The sequence below is a fragment of the Paralichthys olivaceus genome, chromosome 24, assembly GCF_024713975.1.
Source record: "Paralichthys olivaceus isolate ysfri-2021 chromosome 24, ASM2471397v2, whole genome shotgun sequence".
NCBI classification, from domain to species: domain Eukaryota; kingdom Metazoa; phylum Chordata; class Actinopteri; order Pleuronectiformes; family Paralichthyidae; genus Paralichthys; species Paralichthys olivaceus.
The window spans coordinates 688,599-707,935 of NC_091116.1; the positions used below are offsets into that span (position 1 = coordinate 688,599).

Below are 19,337 nucleotides of genomic sequence, written 5' to 3' on the forward strand. Positions count from 1 at the left end.
TCCTCCCTTCCTTCTCTTCTACAATTTCTTACTTCCTTCTTTCCTAAAACTCTTTCCTTCCTTCCCTCTTAAATGTCTTTCCTTGCTTCCTTCCTTTATTTAATCATCAGTGTGTGAAGAGGGATGTAAACAAAGAAAGGAAGTGTTAGGAGTTGTCTCTCTCTCTCACACACACACACACACACACACAAGATCCTTGCACACACGTTAGTACACACTGTGTTAAAATACATTACAGTCAAACAAACATATATAAGCATGTTCATAAACACACACACACACAATCTTCAGGCCAGACGTCCCATATTTGCAGCCCAGACAACTGCAAACAATTACAACAGTTAGTGGTTCGGCAGTGCCAGCCAGCCACGCTGCCTGTTTATAATGTGATCGAACACAAATGTCATAACAGCGAAGCTTGAGACAAACAAGCTGCAGGATGGAGATGATGCCTCGGAGTCAGGTCTGCACTGAAGTGTAGGAAGGAAAGAGCAGCTCGAGCAGACAGACTGAACAATGGAGCTGAGGAACCGAGGGAGGCTGCACATTTATTTAATCACGTTAAACAAACCCATATTTGCTTGTCTTTCTCTTAAGGCACTTGCTGCATATGGCTGTGTTCCTGTTCATGTGTCTAATCAGTGGGGTGTTTATCAAATAAAGCCTCTGCGTTCATGTTAACATGTTATAGTAGCTTCACATCTTAACTATTTCCTTTTCTTCTCTTCCCCTCAAGGCCTTGGCATTTCTCACCCATCCGCCAGTTGCTCCTCTTAAGCTGCCCGCTCCTGTCAATTACCTTACCCAGCAGCACCCTGCACATCTGTCCCATAATTCATTTCAGTGAACCCTTAGTGTATAAAAGCACCTTCTAGTTTCCAGATCATCAGTTTGTTAAACTATGAACTGATCACGGCACAGGAAATGAACCTTCTGAAAAAGTGGACTCTGCGGAGCAAAAAGCAGCTCAAGACATGATCCTGGTTCGGGACACAGCAGGAGAGCATTAACGGCTGCTGCAGGACTGTGCAGCTCTAACTGGATTAACTGCGGGAAGAGAACGCACAGGTGACTAAAATAAGGTTAGTGGGCATGAATAGGAGTGTGTGTGTGTGAGTACACCATGTGTCTTTATTACTGCGGAGCAAACACACCAAACACAATAGGCCTTTTTTCGCAGAAGACATGTTGACATGTCACCGTAGGAAGGCTCAGGGATAAATAATGAAATTATTGACGCCTAAGTTCCATTTAACCGCCACAGTTTCAGAGTCGTTGCATTGTGCATGACAGCTCACTGCTCAGTCTCCCTGGGACTCCTGAGTGGAACGAAACCCTGGTCGGTGGCGTCGCAAACACTCGTCCTGCTCTGACAAGTCCAAATGTCTGCTGTGAAAAAGGCGTGTGGCTGAGCTGTGAATACATTTGAGTGAAGAGACACCATCTCTCCTCAGATCAGCGCCTGAACGGACCTTTCTTTTTACCGTTGCATCTTCAGTTGATAATCTGTGCAACACGTTCAATATTTCATTAAAAACCTGCCAAATTATTAATTCAGTTATCAATATTTAATGTGCAACTGTGTTTGTGTAGCATGACAATTTGATTTCATGTACCAGTCCATGGGGTGTTTGTGTGCCTCGGATACAAACACTAGAAAATTCTGCCACTAATATTAAGTTTGTGGTTGACTGGATTAATCCAGATGTTTTTATTACTGAAGTCAATAACATGATAATTGACATATAACATCAGCATCATTCCCCGATCCCTCGATGTTCAGTTGAGTTGAAGCCTGACACTTTAGCATTGGACGTCTTGTCACCATTACCTCTTTGAAAAATGGTATATCTCAGAATCGCATTGAATGCTGGGATAGTTTCACCCATTGGATCCTTTGTTTCCCAGAGATGGATTTTCTTCTAAAACACAAGTTCAAGGGTCACTGCTCTGACCGCTAGTATTATGTTTCCACCAACAAAGATTCAATTTACAAATAAAACATTAAAACAGTTTTCATTTAAAACTGATGATGAAGATCTCGAATGTGTGTTCCCTCCTTACAGGGGATCGACGACAGTCCAACTACATCTGTCTCCCTCTGTCTGTCCTCTTCGATCGCTCCAGTCGTCTGTCTTCCTGGCAGGCAGCAGTCTATCCTACACCGGGACTGAAGCCTCCTCGGCAGACAGCGGCCCTAATTTCATTAATTATAAACCAATATGCTGCTGGCAGCCCCTCTGGAGAGGACTTTACCCAGTGCTGGCATCTGCTCAGCCCAAACACAGCGAGGGATGAAGGGATGGAGGGAGGAGAAAACAAGGACATCTCTGACTCCCACCATGGGTGAAGCATGGTGCTGTGCAGGGGGAGGATGGGGAGTGGAGGAGGTGGTTTCTAAAAGTTCATGTTTCCAACATGAAGGCTTAAAGCTGCGTTTTTAACATCATGAGAGACTTATTATAAATTTGTGTCAAGGTTGTTTTTCATATTTCCACTGTCTTCTAGAAAACTAGACGATTCTTGCCCATAATCGATGGCAATGATCGGCTTGGCTGATCAATCCAGAAGCAAACTTATCGTTATAAGTTTTAATGACATTTCCTCGGATGTCACCAACAAAAGAAGTAGAAAGAGGTGAAGAGCGAAGAAACAAAGGAGCTGAAGCTGTTAATTCATCCACACACATTCCTTCAAAGTGCAAAAGCATGTCACCAAAGTGAAGCTGTTTACTTCCTCATCATTCATAAATGATACACACAAACACACACACACACACAGGATCACTGATGAAGAAGAAATGTGTTGACAATGACAAATAAAGACAATATAAAAAAGGTTTAAATATCATTTTAAATCACTCTCAATGTTGTTGCTTTAATTTAACACAGTTCAGCAATAGTGGAATTCAAATTTTAAAAGATCTAACAAGCAAATAACTAATAATGTGCGTTAAAGGCCAAATTTAAAAAACCTCTGTAAAGGGAAAAACACAGCAATGAAAAAATTACACACACACACACACACTCCTATTTTAGTCTTGTTGGTTACCTATAATTTCTGCTTTTTGTCATTTGTTTACTCACATCTGTTTACTGTATTCTGACTTGTAATTATTTTTAACCTTTTCTATTTTCAGCACGACTTGATGGTGTAACTGCTGGGGCCCCGAATCCGAGCATGATGGGAAAAGGTGAGCCACTTCCTGTATCGCAGAGCAGCTTTAATGTGATTTTCAGCTCTAATTGGAGTTAAGTCACTTTGTGTTGTAATGATGTTTGGCTCACGGAGCAGCAGACGCCGTCCATCAGCCAAATGAAATATTAATCTGACCTACCGCTGGATTACATGCGTGTGTGTGTGTAGATTCACATTTGTAGTCGTGTCAGGAGACCTCTGTAGCACACTGTGTGTCCATTGCCGCCACAAACACACACACAAAGAGCAGCAGACAAACACACACACATATTTTTGACCTACATTCACTATACACAAACAACAGGGTGTCAGGAGGGGCAGGCCAACAAATGTGCATGTGCATGTGTGTGTGTTGCGGTTGAAAGGTGCACTGGGCTGTGAATCTAATGCAGAATTAGTGTTATCTTCCTGCCGAATAATTCATGACGCCGCTTTCAAAAACGATAGCAGAATGACTCGACTCGTCGTCCCCTCGGTCTTTGTCACTCTCCCCGGTGGATGATGTTTTATTCAAAATGTCACATGGAGCAGAAACTAGTAAATAAGTACAGCTACAATTGGCAATCCGCTGGTTCCATCCCAAATGACTTTTAGACCCGATTTGAGTCAGAGTCATATAAAGGGAAGTGAGGTCATCGTGACTTTGAGTATATGTAACCTTTGTGAAAAGTTTTTTCTGTGTGTTCAGATCACATTGTGTCATATATTATCACTGTCTTCAGTCTAACTCTATATAAACTCTGTGTTAGTGGGTTGTAGACGTCACGCAGACATTTTAAACGTTTATCCGATCAAGCTAACGCTTCACATACCCCAGAATGCAGTACATTCCTTCGCCTGCTGGGGGCTGCAGACACACATTAAGGATGTACATTAGCATGTGGACCTCGGACATACTTCTAGTTCTTTCCCCTGCCACAAGGGGCAATGGTCATTTTTGGATTGTGGGTAATAACAACGCCTGCTTGTCAATAAGGGAGTGACATTAGTTTTATAGAACATTCTGGTCCCAGAGGAAGGAACAACCAGGAACCACACCCCTGAAAATAACCATCACAAGTCACGCTCTGAGATAATCCAGAGGCATCACAGTTTTATACTGCGTTCAATAAAGAAGCTCTGAGGTAAACTCAAAGAGCAAGGACGAGCTGGCCTCACTGTTAGTTCACTGGCCCGAGCCCAGCTGAGTGTGTTTGCTTTATTATAGGTCAGCGTGTACACACCCACTAACTATAGCCAGGGCCCCAGCATATAAAACCCTAAATAATACGTCTACATTTAGAGAAATCAACGGGTGTCGCTGTGGAATGCAACAATATTGTGGTGAAGCATTTTCACAAAAGAACAAACAACCGCTGGAGAAGGAGCCAGAGAAAGGACAATATACTGTCGTTACGTTGATATGGTGACTCAATGTATTTCATTTTATGGGAATAACCGATAATCATCTAGGTGGGAAAACCAATATATTTCAGCGTTGGATATTTTCTTCAGCAGCCATCTTTGAAAAATGCCAGGCAGTTATTCTAGGCTCCTATCTAAACGAGTGGGGACTGAGCCACAAATGAACTTTTAGTGGTCACCAGAACATAAAAGCAACACGTTCAGAATCAACACACACATAAAATCTGCTTAAAATGTGCCTGAGAATAAGAAAATAAATGTTGCACAAGGTTTTACAGCAAAACTTCTTTCCCGTCTCAATCCAGAGCGACGTGACGCCAGAGCGCTTGAACTAATGCTGTGCTTATTGATACAGTAACAAAGTTTTAATTAAGTTCTGATGCTTCAGGTTCATTCAAAGTCTGTCTGCACCCGCAGCCTCCTGCCTCCACATTTGTTGAAAACGTTAAATGCCAGTTGAACGACATGATTGACCTCATATCTTTTCCTGCTGTTTATATATTATAGAGCAGAAGATTGGCTCCTTCGGAGGAAGAGTTGGATACGTCCCAGATTTTTCCATCCAGGATTTGTTAAGTGGTTTATTTCTCTCTTGCACAGGATCTCCGGAGAATTGGGTCCGGACTGTCTCTGCAGTTTGTCTTTCGCACATGTACGACCCAGCGGGAGATTCTCCGCTCAGACTTGTTCACAACAGCAACAAATTCTCTGCAGGATTCAGGTGAGTATTCAAGATATGAAGTTTATGAAGTATATGAAGTATTTAGCTCAATAGTTTTCATTTCTTTCAACATTCTGGCATGCCACAGTCATAAAAGCCTGGGATGAATAATGAAATTCAAATCATAAGACTTCAGGGTCCTGCTACTGTGCGTTCTGATGAGGATTGATAAAGTTATAAGCTACGGTCAAAATGTCTGTTATGAAAAAACAAAGGCCTAATTATTACTTGGATGACTTTTTACATTAACTCCTGATATTTTCACACAATTATCTGTAGTTTCTACTCCTGAAAAATTCAAAACAGGCTTGTTACTTTTGTTTTAATGCATTTGAGGGGAATTAATCATTATTTCTATTTCTTTCTTGCATCATTGCATCATTTTTGACTCAAGTATCTGTACTTGACTAAAGCATGTGAGCACATGTGCCACCGTGTCCTTGTGGATCATATTCTCCGGTGAAGTCCTGTGATTGTAACATAAACAGAAAGAGGGAGGTCTGAGCCGTGCAGCCACCTGAGTTTTCCCAGACATGAAGTGTTTATGATCGTGTCTCTTCTTTCTCTCCTTCCCTCAAATGCAAAAATAAAAACTCCGCCGGCCTTGTTGCTGCTTCTCTACAAAGCGATTTCATCTCGGTTCACACGAGCTATTTTGTTGAACCATCACATCTTACTCCGCCACCGCCTTCCCCCCAGCTAAACCCACTGCCATTTAGAATAACAGATGAATAAAAAGACAAGGGGGGGGGAACAGTAGACTGAAACCACAGTGGAACTCAGTAATGGTCAGCCAGGCCCACCACGCCTCAGCAAATGTTTGTCCAAACCTGTTATTTCTGGCATTGTACTGTCTCAAAGAGATCATTTTATTCTCCGAGAGGAATGCAGCAGCTATAAATAGTCTGGAGATGAAGGAGGGGAAATCAGAGATTTGTAGAGTAATTACAGAGCCGGAGCTGAACCCTTCTGTTATGGCTCATTTTTCATCAACCTCTGTCTCCACGACTGTCTGACAGACTGACCGACTGAGGTGAAATGGTCTTTCTCTCAGTGGTACGTGCACACGTCTGACCTGATATTTGACCTCAGACTCTGCCGTACTTTACTTACACGGCAAGTGCCAACAATTAAGATGGAAGTTGACACTTTGTTCATCATCAAACTCAAGAGAAGACGATGAAGAATATTATGTCTGTGAAGTGGGACTGATACAAAACATGTTGAAAAAACGGTCACCTGGACGGCTCTGGTCCTTCTCCTCCTCCAGATACAAAGCTCACTTCAGAGCCACGTTACTCACGTCACAACATTTTAGGGGTAAAGGGCAGAGGACGACATGAGAGACTGGAAAGAGAAAGTTTTTAATAGGAACAGGAAGTAAAACGCAGAAAAACGTAAATTAGAAGAACGTTTTCTGTGCCAATAATCTGGTCACATTGTTTGATTTAGATGAAGTAGAAATCATTATGAAGAAGGGGAAGGGAGAGAAGGAAGTAGGAAGAGGGAGGAAATGGAGAAGGAAGGAGAAAAAGAGGAAGAGGGAGGAGAAGAGGAAGCAGAGAGAGAAGAAGAGGAAGAGGGAGGAAATGGAGAAGGAAGGAGAAAAAGAGGAAGAGGGAGGAGAAGAGGAAGCAGAGAGAGAAGAAGAGGAAGTAAAATGAATAATAGAGGAGGAAGAAGATGAAGGGGGAAGGAGGAGAAGAGGAAATAAATGGAAGAGGAGAAAAGAAAGAAGAAATCAAGAATATGAGAAAGAGCAGGAAAGAATATGGAATTTCAGTTAATCAACACAAAGAGCAGAACTAAAAAAGTAATCTCCTCTTTTGTTTCCAGTGAAAACTCTTTGGAGAATAAAAGGACTTTTAGTTGGTAAATTGCTGTAATTATCAAACATGCCCTGACCCCGACAATTAAGGAAAGCTGGAAATGGATGACAAGTAGTGGCGTGGCCCGCATTACTCACATGAGCAAACAACGTGGAGGAAGGAGGCTGGAGTGATGGGAAATGTGCAGGAGTCGGAGGAACTGCACACTGGCAATGTCACAAGGGCGGCAGATCTAAAAAAGATGTTTGCAAATGTGTCCACAATGAATCTGCTGCTTTTTGTCTCCTGGTGTCACGTTGTCAGCTTTCACTTTCTTGTGGTCTGAGGGAGGAGGGAGAAGAGGAAGAGGTCAATGACAGCTCTTCATCACCAGTCATAGAGAAATTATACCTTTGTGGGGAGTGGACGCAACATCCGAGGAGGAGAAGTAGCTCCCTGAACAGTTTTTACAAGTTAAAGGTTAATAATAATAATAATAATGTTAAAGTCAACCCCTACATAACAGATTCTCCAAGCTGAATAGTTTGTTTAGAACAATATGTCTGAGTTTGGCTTTAAGTATGTTTTATTATTCACGGGTTACATTTTCCTCATTTAAGTTTTAACTTAACTTTAATTTGTTAATATAAATATATATAAAATAAATATATAAAACTTTGAATATTTTAATATTTGTACACCCCCAGAGAAACCTTACGCAACATATACTCAGCTAAGTTCTGTATTTTCTTATATAACACTGTTTATCTATCTATCTTTTTATCTATCTATCTTTGTATCTATCTATCTATCTATCTATCCATCCATCCATCCATCCATCCATCCATCTATCCATCTATCTATCTATCTATCTCTATCCATCTATCTATCTATCTATCTCTATCCATCTATCCATCTATCCATCTATCTATCTATCCATCCATCCATCCATCCATCCATCCATCACCATTGATTTATTATTGATTTACATGCAGCATGAGATTACTTATTTATTTGCAGGGAAATGGCGCCTCTACGTGGTGAATATGTGGTACAGCAAACCAAAATGTTGAACGTTATTATATTATTTGAACATCTAATAAAAGAATACGATGCTTGCTAACAAAGCGTCGGGAAGTTGTTGAGTTGATCAGAACATTAGGTAAAATAATTATTAACAATGATGATAATAAACTTAATTTAGTAGAGTATTCATTTGGAGCTTGGTTGGATTTTATTAATGGGGAGAATTAAGAGGGTTTATAACAGAGCTACTTCACTAATATGTTTTGTGTGACCCAATGCAAATTATGATTGAATGAAAGAATGAATTTATGATTTTATGTCTCATGCTATTTACACAATGCTTCATTCTTTATTGATATTAAGGGATGTTTGCTTTGCTGCTTGTGTATCAGATCAAGTTCATGTTCGTGTCACCCCCAGAAAACCCTGCTGACGACCCCACCCACCACACATCCCACCACACGACCCACCACACGTCCCACCTCAGTAACAAGGTGAGAGCTGTAAATCTGTACTGGCTCAGTGTGTTTTATGTTTGTGTATCTTTACTGTACAGAGACACTAGACGGCAGCAGAGCACATAAATAAACCAAGGTCAGAATGACAGTGAGAACTGAGAGTGTATTTATGTGGGCATCTGACGACCCTGACGAATCAGGGTTTTTTTATTCGTGTGAATGGCATCAAACCTTTGCAGGGTGGCAAAAGCATTAGAATGACAAAAGATTGAATCGGATGACCTCGGACTGACATGTTTTATTCAAAACATCAGTGTCTGTATGTCAGCTGTCTGTGCTACCGCAACCTACTGGTAGTGGGAGAAACTACAAATGTGACTTTATATACGAAAGATACATACAACTTCTAAAACTCTTAAAAACAGGCTGCTGGTTGCAAACTGTGCAAAAAGCACAGTTTAACTCCATTTTTTTTTTACATTATTAAGTTCATAAAACACAACCAGAGATATTACAGTAAGAATGCATCTGCTGTAAAGGTGCAGTGTGTAGAATTAAGTGATATCTAGTGTTGAAGTTGCAGCTGAACAGCCCTCACCTCACCCTCTCCTTCCAAACATGAAAAAGAAACTGTGGTAGATTTTAATTGTCATAAAAACTCAAAAGGTGTTTAGTTTGTCCAGTCTGGACTAATGTAAAAAACATGGCGGCCTCCGTAGAGAGGGTCCCCTCGATGTAAATATAAAGTATTTAAATATTAAGGGTCTTTTCTGGGGTAAAGAAACTACAATTCATACAATTTAGATGAAATGAACTTGTGAAAACATTGTGAGGATTATTCTACATTACATTTCTGCCAATAGTTCCCTTTCACCTAAATCTTACACACTGGACCTTTAAGTCTTGTGGCCACCAAACATTCCCACATGAGGAAGTCACCTCTGTTTTGTTGTTGTTGGTTTTAGCACGCAGTAATAATTAGCAGCAGTTTCTGTGTACAGTTATGTATACTCATTGTGTATATGTGTGTACATTCTGCCGGAGGGATGTTCTGGCCCTGGTGTTCAGAATCTTTTTGAATGAAAAGCCTGTTGTTCTGCTGATACTGTGAGCGGTGACCTGGGGTAACTAGCACGCTGCAGTGTTTTGATCAATAGTGATGAACCTGTGAAAACCGGACAATAAGTCAGCATCACTCTGGTGCGTCACTGTACATGATGTGTTATGAAACCTATTTGGATGACAATACTTTATGCTGTGCCATCACACAGCAACTTTATATAAAAGGACAGCGGCACAAACAGGAACTATTGAGCGGCAGTCGGGCCCCCAACAAATCTAGCAATGGGAAAGGTAAGATTAGAACGTGTTGCTACTAAAGAATTACAATAATACCTCACACGAGTCGACTAACTTTGACGAACATTTTCAGATCATATTCTACGAGGACAGGAATTTCCAGGGTCGGCACCATGAGTGCATGAGCGACTGTGCTGACCTGCACCCCTACTTCAACCGCTGCAACTCCATCCGGGTGGAGAGCGGCTGCTTCATGGTGTATGAGAGGCCCCACTACCTGGGCCACCAGTTCTTCCTCCGCCGGGGGGAGTACTCGGACAACCAGCGGATGATCGGCATCAACGACTGCATCCGATCCTGCCGGATGATTCCCATGGTGAGAGGATGATGGAGGTTGATGTTTAAAGGAAACTCTAGGCTGAGGAAGATTCTTGGGTTTTAGCATTTGAGGGATATTCATAAACTCTGACTCATGCGTTTGGTTCCTTCTGCAGCATCGTGGCTCCTACAAGATCCGACTATATGAGCGTCCAGACATGGCCGGCCAGATGCAGGAGGTGAGCGACGACTGCCCTAACGTCCAGGACCGCCTGCGCATGTCTGACATCAACTCGTGCAACGTGGTCGACGGCCACTGGCTGATGTACGACCAGCCCAACTACCGGGGCAGGACCTACTACCTGAGGCCCGGCGAGTACCGCAGATACATCGACTGGGGCGGCGCCAGTCCGAGGATCGGCTCGCTCAGGCGAATCACAGACTTCAACTAGGAGTCTTGTAAACCTTCTTTCTCTGTCTGTTTTCAATAATAAACATGCCCAGCTAAAACTGTGTGCGTCTCTGTATCTAAAAGTCGAATCATTCGATTACGTGTTTGTGTTTTATTCCTGTTTCCACGTCTTTCTTATGACGTCTGATCCACTCATGAAATAATAACGTGGAATCATTTGTTTTTGCACCTTTAGTTTCAACCTTTGTCATGTTTTCTCCACTGAAAACTCAAGTAATAAACCCAAGAAAACATTTACTATCGTATATCTTTATTGACAGTGTTTTACTGACTTCACATAGACAGTGTGCAGACATCAGCTTTCTCAAATGGTGATACGTCTGATTGATCCCACCCTGGGACTCGAGCTTCCCCACTCGTTAGACCTCCTGTACTCTCCAGGACGCATCAGGTACTGGCGTCCCCTGTAGTGGGGGTGCTCAAAGAAGATCCAGTGGCCTTCCATCAGGTTGCAGGAGTTGACGTCGTTCATATGGAAGCGTTCGAACAGGGAGGGGCAGTCGTCGGTCAGCTCCATCATCTGGCCTCCGAATTCTGGTCGCTCGTAAATCCTCATTCTGTGGGAGCCTTGGTGCTGTGGAGAAGATGGAGGGTTGAGTCGCCTGTAGACTAAAACGTTCTAAAAGAAAGTGCAAAACTCACAGTAGGGATCATGCGGCACGATCGCACGCAGTCGTTGAATCCCATCCAGCGCTGGTAGTCGGGGTAGTCGCCCTTTCTCAGGAAGTACTGGTAGCCAGTGTAGCTGGGCCTCTCATAGACCATCCAGTCTCCGCTGTCCACTCTGATGGAGTTGCAGCGGCTGAAGTGGGAGTGCAGGTCGGCGCATTCGCTGCTGCACTCGTAGGAGCGACCCTGGAAGTTCTTGTCCTCGTAGAAGATTATCTGAAAGTCAGTGGGGATTTTTCTAAATCAACACAATGGCTCAGATTGAGGGAAATCACACTTTCTGTACCACCAAGACAAAACAATTCCAGTTCACCGGTTTCGTCCAGGCAGACGTGCAGAGGCCCCAAAGACAGCGAGCAAAACAAGCAGCCTTACCTTACCCATAATGTCGGCTAACCTCGGTCACACTGTAGCGCGGCTGTGGGCTCCACGCTGCCTTTATAACCCACGAATGACCCGTGTCATTGTGAGTCCGAACAATGAGCCGGCTCGTCAGCTTTTTTCTGGCAGAGCCACGATGTTGTTGTTGTTTTGTGCAACAAAGCAACCCCCCCCCCTCCCTTTTCAGCAGAGGTCACCCTTTCAATTTGATCTCGTTGATGATGTGAATCTGAAAATAAACTCAAAATAATAAAAACTTTGGCATCAGACTGATGAACTTATCGACTTTGGACAGTCGGTTTATTTCTTCACCTCCAGCTTACAACAGCACACGTAATATTTTAAAACATTCCCCCTGACACACGTGATGATCAGATCAAGTTCAACCATTCACATGATTGATTCATGACATTTTGACAGTTTTGTGACTTTTCAACACGATCACAAACGTGAAGACAAACACTGACTCTCCCCCCCCCCCCCCTCCCCTCCGTGCACACAGCAGCAGCTTTTATATGTTTTACAATTCACAGCCCATTGGTTCCTTCATGTCAGCAGCAGAGTCCAGTTCTTTTGTTCACACACACACACACACACACACACGTACGGTGGTATTCTCTGTGGGCTTAGCTCCCAAATGTTCAGTGGACTGCACATGACTTCAGAGCAAAAGAGCGTCGGCTGCTGATGTGTCAAGATATTTAACTGTAACTCTGTCTTGATCATTTCAGCATTTGAGTTTTGTGGGAAATATAAATAATATACAGAAAATACTTTTAAGAAGCCAGTTCAAACATTTCACAGTGTAATCTAAGGTACTCTGCAGTATAAGCTGATACATGTATATTTGTTGTTGAATAAATCTATATACTGTATAAAAATATTCTATTTCTTAAAGATGTATGATACAAGGATGTAAAATGTCAAAGTACAACTTTTGTTTTACATATATGTTTTTTATTGTTTATATATTTAGTGTGATATAATATTTGTGTTGTACTATGTGGTACTATGTGGTACTATGGTTAAATACATGTGACGGGATGTTTAAGGAACTCTCAGTTTTCATTGTCTGCATGGAAATAAAATATGTATATTCAAAAAGAATATATGGGATATTCAGCAAATGTTGGCATTTGAAAGTATATTCATGCATATTTTCACAATAGACTGCGTATATTTGTGTTCAGTTTGTGCCGAGCAGAGATTTTAGTTATTTGAACTGTGAGATAATATTTTCTGTGTGTTTTATTGTCGTGCTTTTTAAGATTTATAATCAAATTTGGGTTTTCTGTAAATTGGCTCAAATCCCCTTCATCGTGAATGTGTATCAGTGCCACGTTTTAGGAGAATAACTTTATTTCTAGTGTTTCACGTGAGTGTATTTAGACGTAAACTCTTTAGAAATTCCTGACACAGAAATTCAGCAAATCATTTTATTTGTTTATTGTGCGCGTCGCACAGTAAAAGAGGTAAATTCATTGTGGCTGGATTGCACAGTGCAACTTGAACTACATGCAAACGATGCACAAAATCACAGTTTCAGGGTAAAAACAAGGCTTTTTTTTCTATGTTTGACAACTTGTTAATATGAATAATATCACATCATTTGCAAAACTTCTCGGTTTCGAAACGAGTCATTAAGATTCGGTGATGCGTCGGATCGAATTGAACCTCATGTCATCGCTGCTCATCTCCCTGAGGTTCCTGTACTCTCCGGGCCTCAGGTACAACATCCGGCCCTCGTAGTTGGGCTGCTCGAACATGAGCCAGTGGCCGTCCACCACGTTGCAGGACTGCGTGTCGGACATGTGGTAATGATCTTGGATGGAGTCGCAGTCGTTGGTCAGTTCGTGCATCTGCCCCTCAAAGTTTGACCTCTCGTAGATCCTCATCTTGAAGGGCCCCTTGTGCTGCAAGAGTGTGTGCAACAAATCAAATGAAATGCATTTGTGGAGTTAAGTTGCTGCACTTTCTACATTATCCTCTTTAGGGACTGGAATGCAACTTCCGCTCAAGACCTCACATTCTCGCTGTAATTCAGATAGTTGGGGTTTGGAAGGAGATCAGATTTTGTCTCCTTGTCTCGACCTCATTCGGATAACTTAAACCAACCATTTTTGAATCTATGCTGAACTACACATGTTCTGCATTTTCATATTTACCACAGGGACAATGCGGCAGGACTGAATGCAGTCATTGAAGCCGATGGTGTTCTGATACTCAGGATACTCTCCCTTGGTCAGGAGGTACTGCTGCCCCGTGAAGTTGGGCTGGTCGTAGACCATGAACGTCCCACTCTCCACCCTGCAGGAGCTGCAGCGGCTCAGGTGTGAGGAGATCTCAGAGCAGTCACTGACGCACTCATACGAGCTGCCCTGGAAGTTTCTCTCCTCGAAGAAGATGATCTAGAGGGAAAGACACAGATTGGGTTTGTGTTTCATTGCAGAAGTTATTTGCTGCAGTGTTTTGGTCAAAGTTCGTTGCATCAGCCGCACACGTTACCTTTCCGCTCATGGTCAAGCTATTTGATTTGTGTTGTTCTTCTCACGGCTGTGCTGCCTTTTATGCATCATGTGACATGAAAAAAATCTGCCCCTCGATTGTATGAAATGAGCGAGTCAGCTTATCTGCGTGGTCGCTGCTGCATTATACATCAAAGCTGTGAACTCTGCACTCACTCCAATTAAACTGTAGTGCTGTGGATTTCACAAAAACAAAGCAAACTCTAGTTTTTGCAAAACTTTTGTATTTTCTGCACCATTATTTTCATCACAGGACACAATGACACAGACACTGTTACATGAAGACAGATGCATGACTGAATCAGAAGCTGATATTTGAACATTTTGACAGAAGAAATATGAAAAGTTGCACTCATAACTTTCCCTCTGTTCAGTGCACTCTGGATTTTTGTTACTACTGTCTCATAAAACAAGGTTTTGCATGGTTGAAAACGTTTCCAAGTCTTATGCATAATGTTTTGAGTGAAAATGAAAATGAAGAAAAAATTGTTTCTGTATTTGAATTTTTCTTCAGTGCTCTTTTTACTCTGTTTCAAATAGGTCACTGTTCCAGATTTGCATCAGGTTTGACACCTTGTCAATGGTTCCTCTGAAAACTGGTGCACGTACGTAGGAGGAAGAAAGTTGTGACACTTTGGACCTTGAGTTTTGAAACTTTCATTCCTGTTGCAGTTATTTTTGTTGCATTTGATTCTGCAGCTCTGATCAAAAAACTTATTGGTCCTCAACCTTTTTTCAGTTTCAGAATATGGCATCATATTTATCACAAACTGTCCCCTGACTGATAACCTCACATTGCTTTAAGGTTCTGAAGACAAACATGAGCGTTGATGTTCATATTAAATATGGCCCCTGTCAGATATTTTTATCGGCCTCCACTTTTCCGATTTGTTTTACAGTCAGACCAAAACTTCTCCTCATACAGAATGAAATCAGCTCTGCATCATGGGATACCGGGCTCTGGGGGTAGAGCAGGTCGTCCACTGACCAGAAGGTTAGTGGTCTGAACCCCAGTTCTTCCATGTTGCTTTTTAAAGTGTCCTCTAACCCTGATTGTGGGTTAGGGGTAAAAAAGAGAGCAGGCAGTTTATGGTTCACACTGTAAAGTGGTGGATAAGACTAGAAGAGAAAAACCGTGTGCTTTTTGCTATGGTATTTTCCCAGCATGCTCCTCAGAGGATCTACCCTTCCTCTTGATAGAATATCAGCTTTGCACACCAGGGATCTCAGAATGGAACATGCAGGTTGTCACGGAACCTGTTGAGTATGTTCACGCTCTGAAGGAGATTTAATCTCCATTTTAAATCATCAGGTGGTTCCAGTGACGCACATATATCATTGGTGTTGGAGACTGAACCAAAACCGAACTGAAAACCAGAAATAATGAAAAAATAATAAAAAAACAGCATCTTGTTATTTTATCTAGTTAGTTTTAAGGATACACTGTAAATATCCATTAGTGTTATATCATGATTAACATGTTTATATATACGCTCCATGATATTTTGTGTTGAAGTAGCTGTGATTCAGATACTACAATCCTAAAAGTATTATGGACCATCAGTACTGAGTGTTGATCAGAAAGTCAATAAAATAAAAATGAATGTGCAGCAGAATTATACTAGTATTTATCGTGTATATAAAGATTTAAGAAATTAAATTATATTCAATTTACTAGCTGCACTAGCATACCAGGCTACATTAGATAAGTTGAGGACTATATTTATATTGTGATGTTTACTGCAAAGAATCAAATAAAGCAAAAGAGATAATTGAAAATATGGTTTATTTTCCACCTACAGTTTGTTACAATGAGTGACAATCAGCACATGTCCATGATGCGACGGATGGAGCTGACTCGCATCACGTTGCTGGTCTCCCGGAAGTTCCTGTGCTCCCCGGGCCTCACGTAGATCATGCGTCCCCTGAAGTTGGGCTGCTCGAACATCAGCCAGTGGCCGTCCATGACGTTGCAGGACTGGCAGTCGGACATGAAGTAGCGGTCCTGCAGGGACTCGCAGTCGTCAATCACCTCGTGCATCTGGCCTGAGAAGTTCTCCCTCTCCCAGATCTTCATCCTGAACTGTCCCCTGTGCTGTTGGAGGAAGACGAGACGTGATTGCGTTGTTTTCTCCAGCACCTCCCGTGTTCTGGATCACACACGTTAACTCACACCAAACATGAGCTCCAAACATCTTACCATTGGGATCATGCGGCAGGAGCGAATGGTGTCCATCATGGTCACACCCATCATGCCTGTCATGCCCATCATGCTGCCCATGCGCTGGATGTCGGAGTACTCCCCTCTGCGCAGGAAGGCCTGGTTTCCCATGAAGTTGGTGCGGTCGAACACCACGAAGCACCCGTTGTCCACTCTGATGGAGTTGCAGCGGCTCAGGTGCATGTGGATGTCAGAGCAGTCGCTGCTGCACTCATAGGAGCGACCCTGGAAGCTCTTTTCCTCGTAGAAGATAATCTGCAGCAAAGAAACATGTCATGAGAAGTCAGCGAAGTTTTATTACTCGACGGAAACAACTTTACAGAAACAGTTTGCATCTATTAAACAATTTTTAAGCTCTGGATTTTTCGACATTTCACAAACACCTGAGGAGCATTACCCTGCCCATGGTGACGGTTTCACTTTTTCCTAAGTGACAGCATCCGAGTGTCTCTTTTATACGGGCTGAGCAGCAGACCACCTCACACACCTTTGTGTGAACATTCTGAGTCAGCACCAGGCTCACGTGGGGCCGCATTCATTTTACACCACACATGAATAGTTATTGTTGTATGTTGTTTAGTTTGAGGTCAGGTCAAAACAAAGCAAAATGGTATATAAACCATTATTAATTTAGTTTTATTTTAAATGATTCGAGGTCGGGACATCGTTATTCTGTGGAATCTAAAGGGTTTTGTGCAATTTCTTAAATGTCGTCAGTGTTTCGACAAAGTTCATCTTTAACTTCTTTTTTTTTTTTGATAAGTCTGTTTATTGAGCATCAGCGATACAAATTGAAGACATAAAAGAGATACTAAACAATGCTCACATTTTTCCCAGTTTTACAATTTACAGTACCCCCCACCCCCCCTCCCACGCACCCACCCACACCTCATACCCCTGTAGAGGTCCCACCCCTACCTGTGTTCATCTTTAACTTCTGATATTCAAGCCACATATCTTTATTATAGATAATATAATACAGTATGTATAAAATATGTGAAGCTGCTGGAAGCGAAACATAAACTCCAGCATTCAGTCCTGAGTTATTATTGAACATTCTGATGTACAGTAAAGTGTGCCACCCTATAGTGCTGCTCTGTGCTACAATATAGAGTGATGACTCAAAGGTTTCAGCACAAGCCATGTGGAAATACTACGGCTGTGCAATGTATAAAAAGGGAAAAGGGTCGATGTGGAAGCTGTACATCTGAGATTAACTCGCTAATCATGACGATGGGAAGGGTAAGTGAAACTTTCAAAACATCTCTGGCACAATGAGAAGATTTTTTAGAGAGAAATCACTGCTGAGTGTAGATGTGCTGCTTTGAGCTCACATGAGTGTTGGTTTTTCATGTAGATCATATTCTATGAGGACCGGAACTTCCAGGGCCGCTCCTACGAGACAGGCAGCGACTGCCCCGAGCTGACCTCCTTCCTGACCAGGTGCAACTCCTGCCGTGTGGAGTGCGGCCTCTTCATGGTCTATGAGAAGCCCAACTTCACGGGCCATCAGATGCTGGCGAGGAGGGGCGAGTACCCAGACAACCAGCGCCTGATGGGGACGAGTATGAGCGACTGCATCAAGTCCTGTCGCATGATCCCCACGGTACGTGGATGGGGTTTAAGATGCAGAGTTGCTTTAAGGCTCAGATAATTCGACTAGAAGGCTTGTGAATTGATGACAAAAACAACGCTTTCCATTTTTAGCAAATAGAAGCTGCTCATCACAGAGGCCACAAGATTCTGCTAAAAGCCAAAACATGGAAATCTGTGACCCTTCGATTAAGGATATCTTCTCTTTCCCCCTGATGCACTTTTTATGCAAAAATATGTAAAACTTTCTCTAGATGGAGAATGTTTCTTGAGATAGCTTATCGATTTGTGATGTTTTTTCTTAGGGTTGGTTTCTGCACTTGATCTTATTACACAAGTATTCAACTAAAGCTGTCACGTGTGGATCAGTTGACTCTTCATTCCCCTGATGTTTCTGCACCCACAGCACAGGGGACCCTTCCGCATGAGGATCTATGAGAAGGAGAACTTCGGTGGCCAGATGCACGAGCTGATGGACGACTGTGACAACACGATGGATCGTTTCCAGACGGCCGACTTCCAATCCTGCAACGTGATGGACGGCCACTGGCTGATGTTCGAGCAGCCCAACTACAGAGGCCGGATGCTGTACCTTCGGCCAGGAGAGCACAGGAACCTGCGAGAGCTGGGGATGAGCAACATGTCAAGGTTGAGCTCCATCAGACGCATCATAGACTCCTGTTAATTCAAACTCTGCTTGTGCCACATGTGAACAAATAAAACAAGGCTGAAATCAAATGTGTCTGATGTCTGCTCTTCATTTTAGTTGAGTATAAAAACTTTTGCAAAGAAAAGAGCGACTCCTACAGGTTGAGTCCCAGCCCCTCATGTCCATCCATAAGTGGACATGTAGTAGCTATTTTATGTTTGTATATAACTGCTTTACCTTGTTTGTCCTTGTTCCATGTGTGTTTAAGGGAACAGATACACAGTATTGGAGAGTGAGCTATGGAAGTTTTGTCGTTAGAAAACCCAGCGGTCTAAATAATGCATAAACAGGAAGATTGCAAAAAAGGATAAAGACGTTGTTTGTTCCAATAGAAAAGTTCAATATCTGACTTTGGTCAGGATCTTGCAAGTTGATTTTCCGATTGAACTGAAACAAACGGCCTGGATAATGTAGAAAAACCTTAATGTGCACAGGAAGGACCTGTGCATTAAAAGCAGTGAGTGCTGAAAATGTTGCAAACCCGAAAACCTAAAGTTATAGTTTTTTTACTTTTAAAGGTATGACTTGTACGTCC

At 42.3% G+C, this 19,337-nt stretch overlaps 5 protein-coding genes across 5 annotated transcripts; 2 read left to right on the forward strand and 3 right to left on the reverse strand.

Annotated features, from left to right (window-relative positions):
- Positions 1–2,496: 2,496 nt before the first annotated feature.
- LOC109643842 (gamma-crystallin M2-like) lies at positions 2,497–10,742 on the forward strand. The gene is made up of 7 exons (XM_069521198.1): positions 2,497–2,637; positions 3,140–3,193; positions 5,203–5,323; positions 8,578–8,651; positions 9,887–9,968; positions 10,048–10,290; positions 10,409–10,742. Exons 5-7 carry the CDS (start codon positions 9,960–9,962, stop codon positions 10,682–10,684), a joined length of 528 nt encoding a protein of 175 aa, XP_069377299.1. The 5' UTR covers positions 2,497–2,637; positions 3,140–3,193; positions 5,203–5,323; positions 8,578–8,651; positions 9,887–9,959; the 3' UTR covers positions 10,685–10,742.
- Positions 10,743–10,937: 195 nt separating this feature from the next.
- LOC109643843 (gamma-crystallin M2-like) lies at positions 10,938–11,903 on the reverse strand. Its single transcript, XM_020109081.2, has 3 exons — positions 11,749–11,903; positions 11,347–11,589; positions 10,938–11,278 (listed from the first exon to the last, which is right to left on the reverse strand). Exons 1-3 carry the CDS (start codon positions 11,755–11,757, stop codon positions 11,009–11,011), a joined length of 522 nt encoding a protein of 173 aa, XP_019964640.1. The 5' UTR covers positions 11,758–11,903; the 3' UTR covers positions 10,938–11,008.
- A 1,273-nt stretch (positions 11,904–13,176) lies between these two features.
- On the reverse strand, positions 13,177–14,391 carry LOC109644999 (gamma-crystallin M3-like). Its single transcript, XM_020110491.2, has 3 exons — positions 14,260–14,391; positions 13,920–14,162; positions 13,177–13,667 (listed from the first exon to the last, which is right to left on the reverse strand). The coding sequence occupies exons 1-3, from the start codon at positions 14,269–14,271 to the stop codon at positions 13,395–13,397; spliced, it is 528 nt and encodes a 175-aa protein (XP_019966050.1). The 5' UTR covers positions 14,272–14,391; the 3' UTR covers positions 13,177–13,394.
- Positions 14,392–16,048: 1,657 nt separating this feature from the next.
- LOC109645001 (gamma-crystallin M3-like) lies at positions 16,049–17,006 on the reverse strand. Its single transcript, XM_020110493.2, has 3 exons — positions 16,898–17,006; positions 16,480–16,755; positions 16,049–16,374 (listed from the first exon to the last, which is right to left on the reverse strand). The coding sequence occupies exons 1-3, from the start codon at positions 16,904–16,906 to the stop codon at positions 16,102–16,104; spliced, it is 558 nt and encodes a 185-aa protein (XP_019966052.1). The 5' UTR covers positions 16,907–17,006; the 3' UTR covers positions 16,049–16,101.
- A 581-nt stretch (positions 17,007–17,587) lies between these two features.
- Positions 17,588–18,831, forward strand: LOC109645003 (gamma-crystallin M3-like). The gene is made up of 3 exons (XM_020110496.2): positions 17,588–17,742; positions 17,858–18,106; positions 18,500–18,831. Exons 1-3 carry the CDS (start codon positions 17,617–17,619, stop codon positions 18,776–18,778), a joined length of 654 nt encoding a protein of 217 aa, XP_019966055.2. The 5' UTR covers positions 17,588–17,616; the 3' UTR covers positions 18,779–18,831.
- The last annotated feature ends 506 nt before the right edge of the window (positions 18,832–19,337 follow it).

Excerpts from the sequence above, each read along its gene's own strand:
- LOC109643842 (XM_069521198.1), top strand. Across the intron at positions 10,291-10,408 it reads CCTGCCGGATGATTCCCATG|CATCGTGGCTCCTACAAGAT; the intron begins GTGAGAGGATGA and ends TTCCTTCTGCAG.
- LOC109643843 (XM_020109081.2), bottom strand. Across the intron at positions 11,279-11,346 it reads CGTGCCGCATGATCCCTACT|CACCAAGGCTCCCACAGAAT; the intron begins GTGAGTTTTGCA and ends TCTTCTCCACAG.
- LOC109644999 (XM_020110491.2), bottom strand. Across the intron at positions 13,668-13,919 it reads CCTGCCGCATTGTCCCTGTG|CACAAGGGGCCCTTCAAGAT; the intron begins GTAAATATGAAA and ends ACACTCTTGCAG.
- LOC109645001 (XM_020110493.2), bottom strand. Across the intron at positions 16,375-16,479 it reads CCTGCCGCATGATCCCAATG|CACAGGGGACAGTTCAGGAT; the intron begins GTAAGATGTTTG and ends TTCCTCCAACAG.
- LOC109645003 (XM_020110496.2), top strand. The coding sequence starts at position 17,617 with ATGACTCAAAGGTTTCAGCACAAGCCATGTGGAAATACTACGGCTGTG. Across the intron at positions 17,743-17,857 it reads TAATCATGACGATGGGAAGG|ATCATATTCTATGAGGACCG; the intron begins GTAAGTGAAACT and ends TTTTTCATGTAG. Across the intron at positions 18,107-18,499 it reads CCTGTCGCATGATCCCCACG|CACAGGGGACCCTTCCGCAT; the intron begins GTACGTGGATGG and ends CTGCACCCACAG.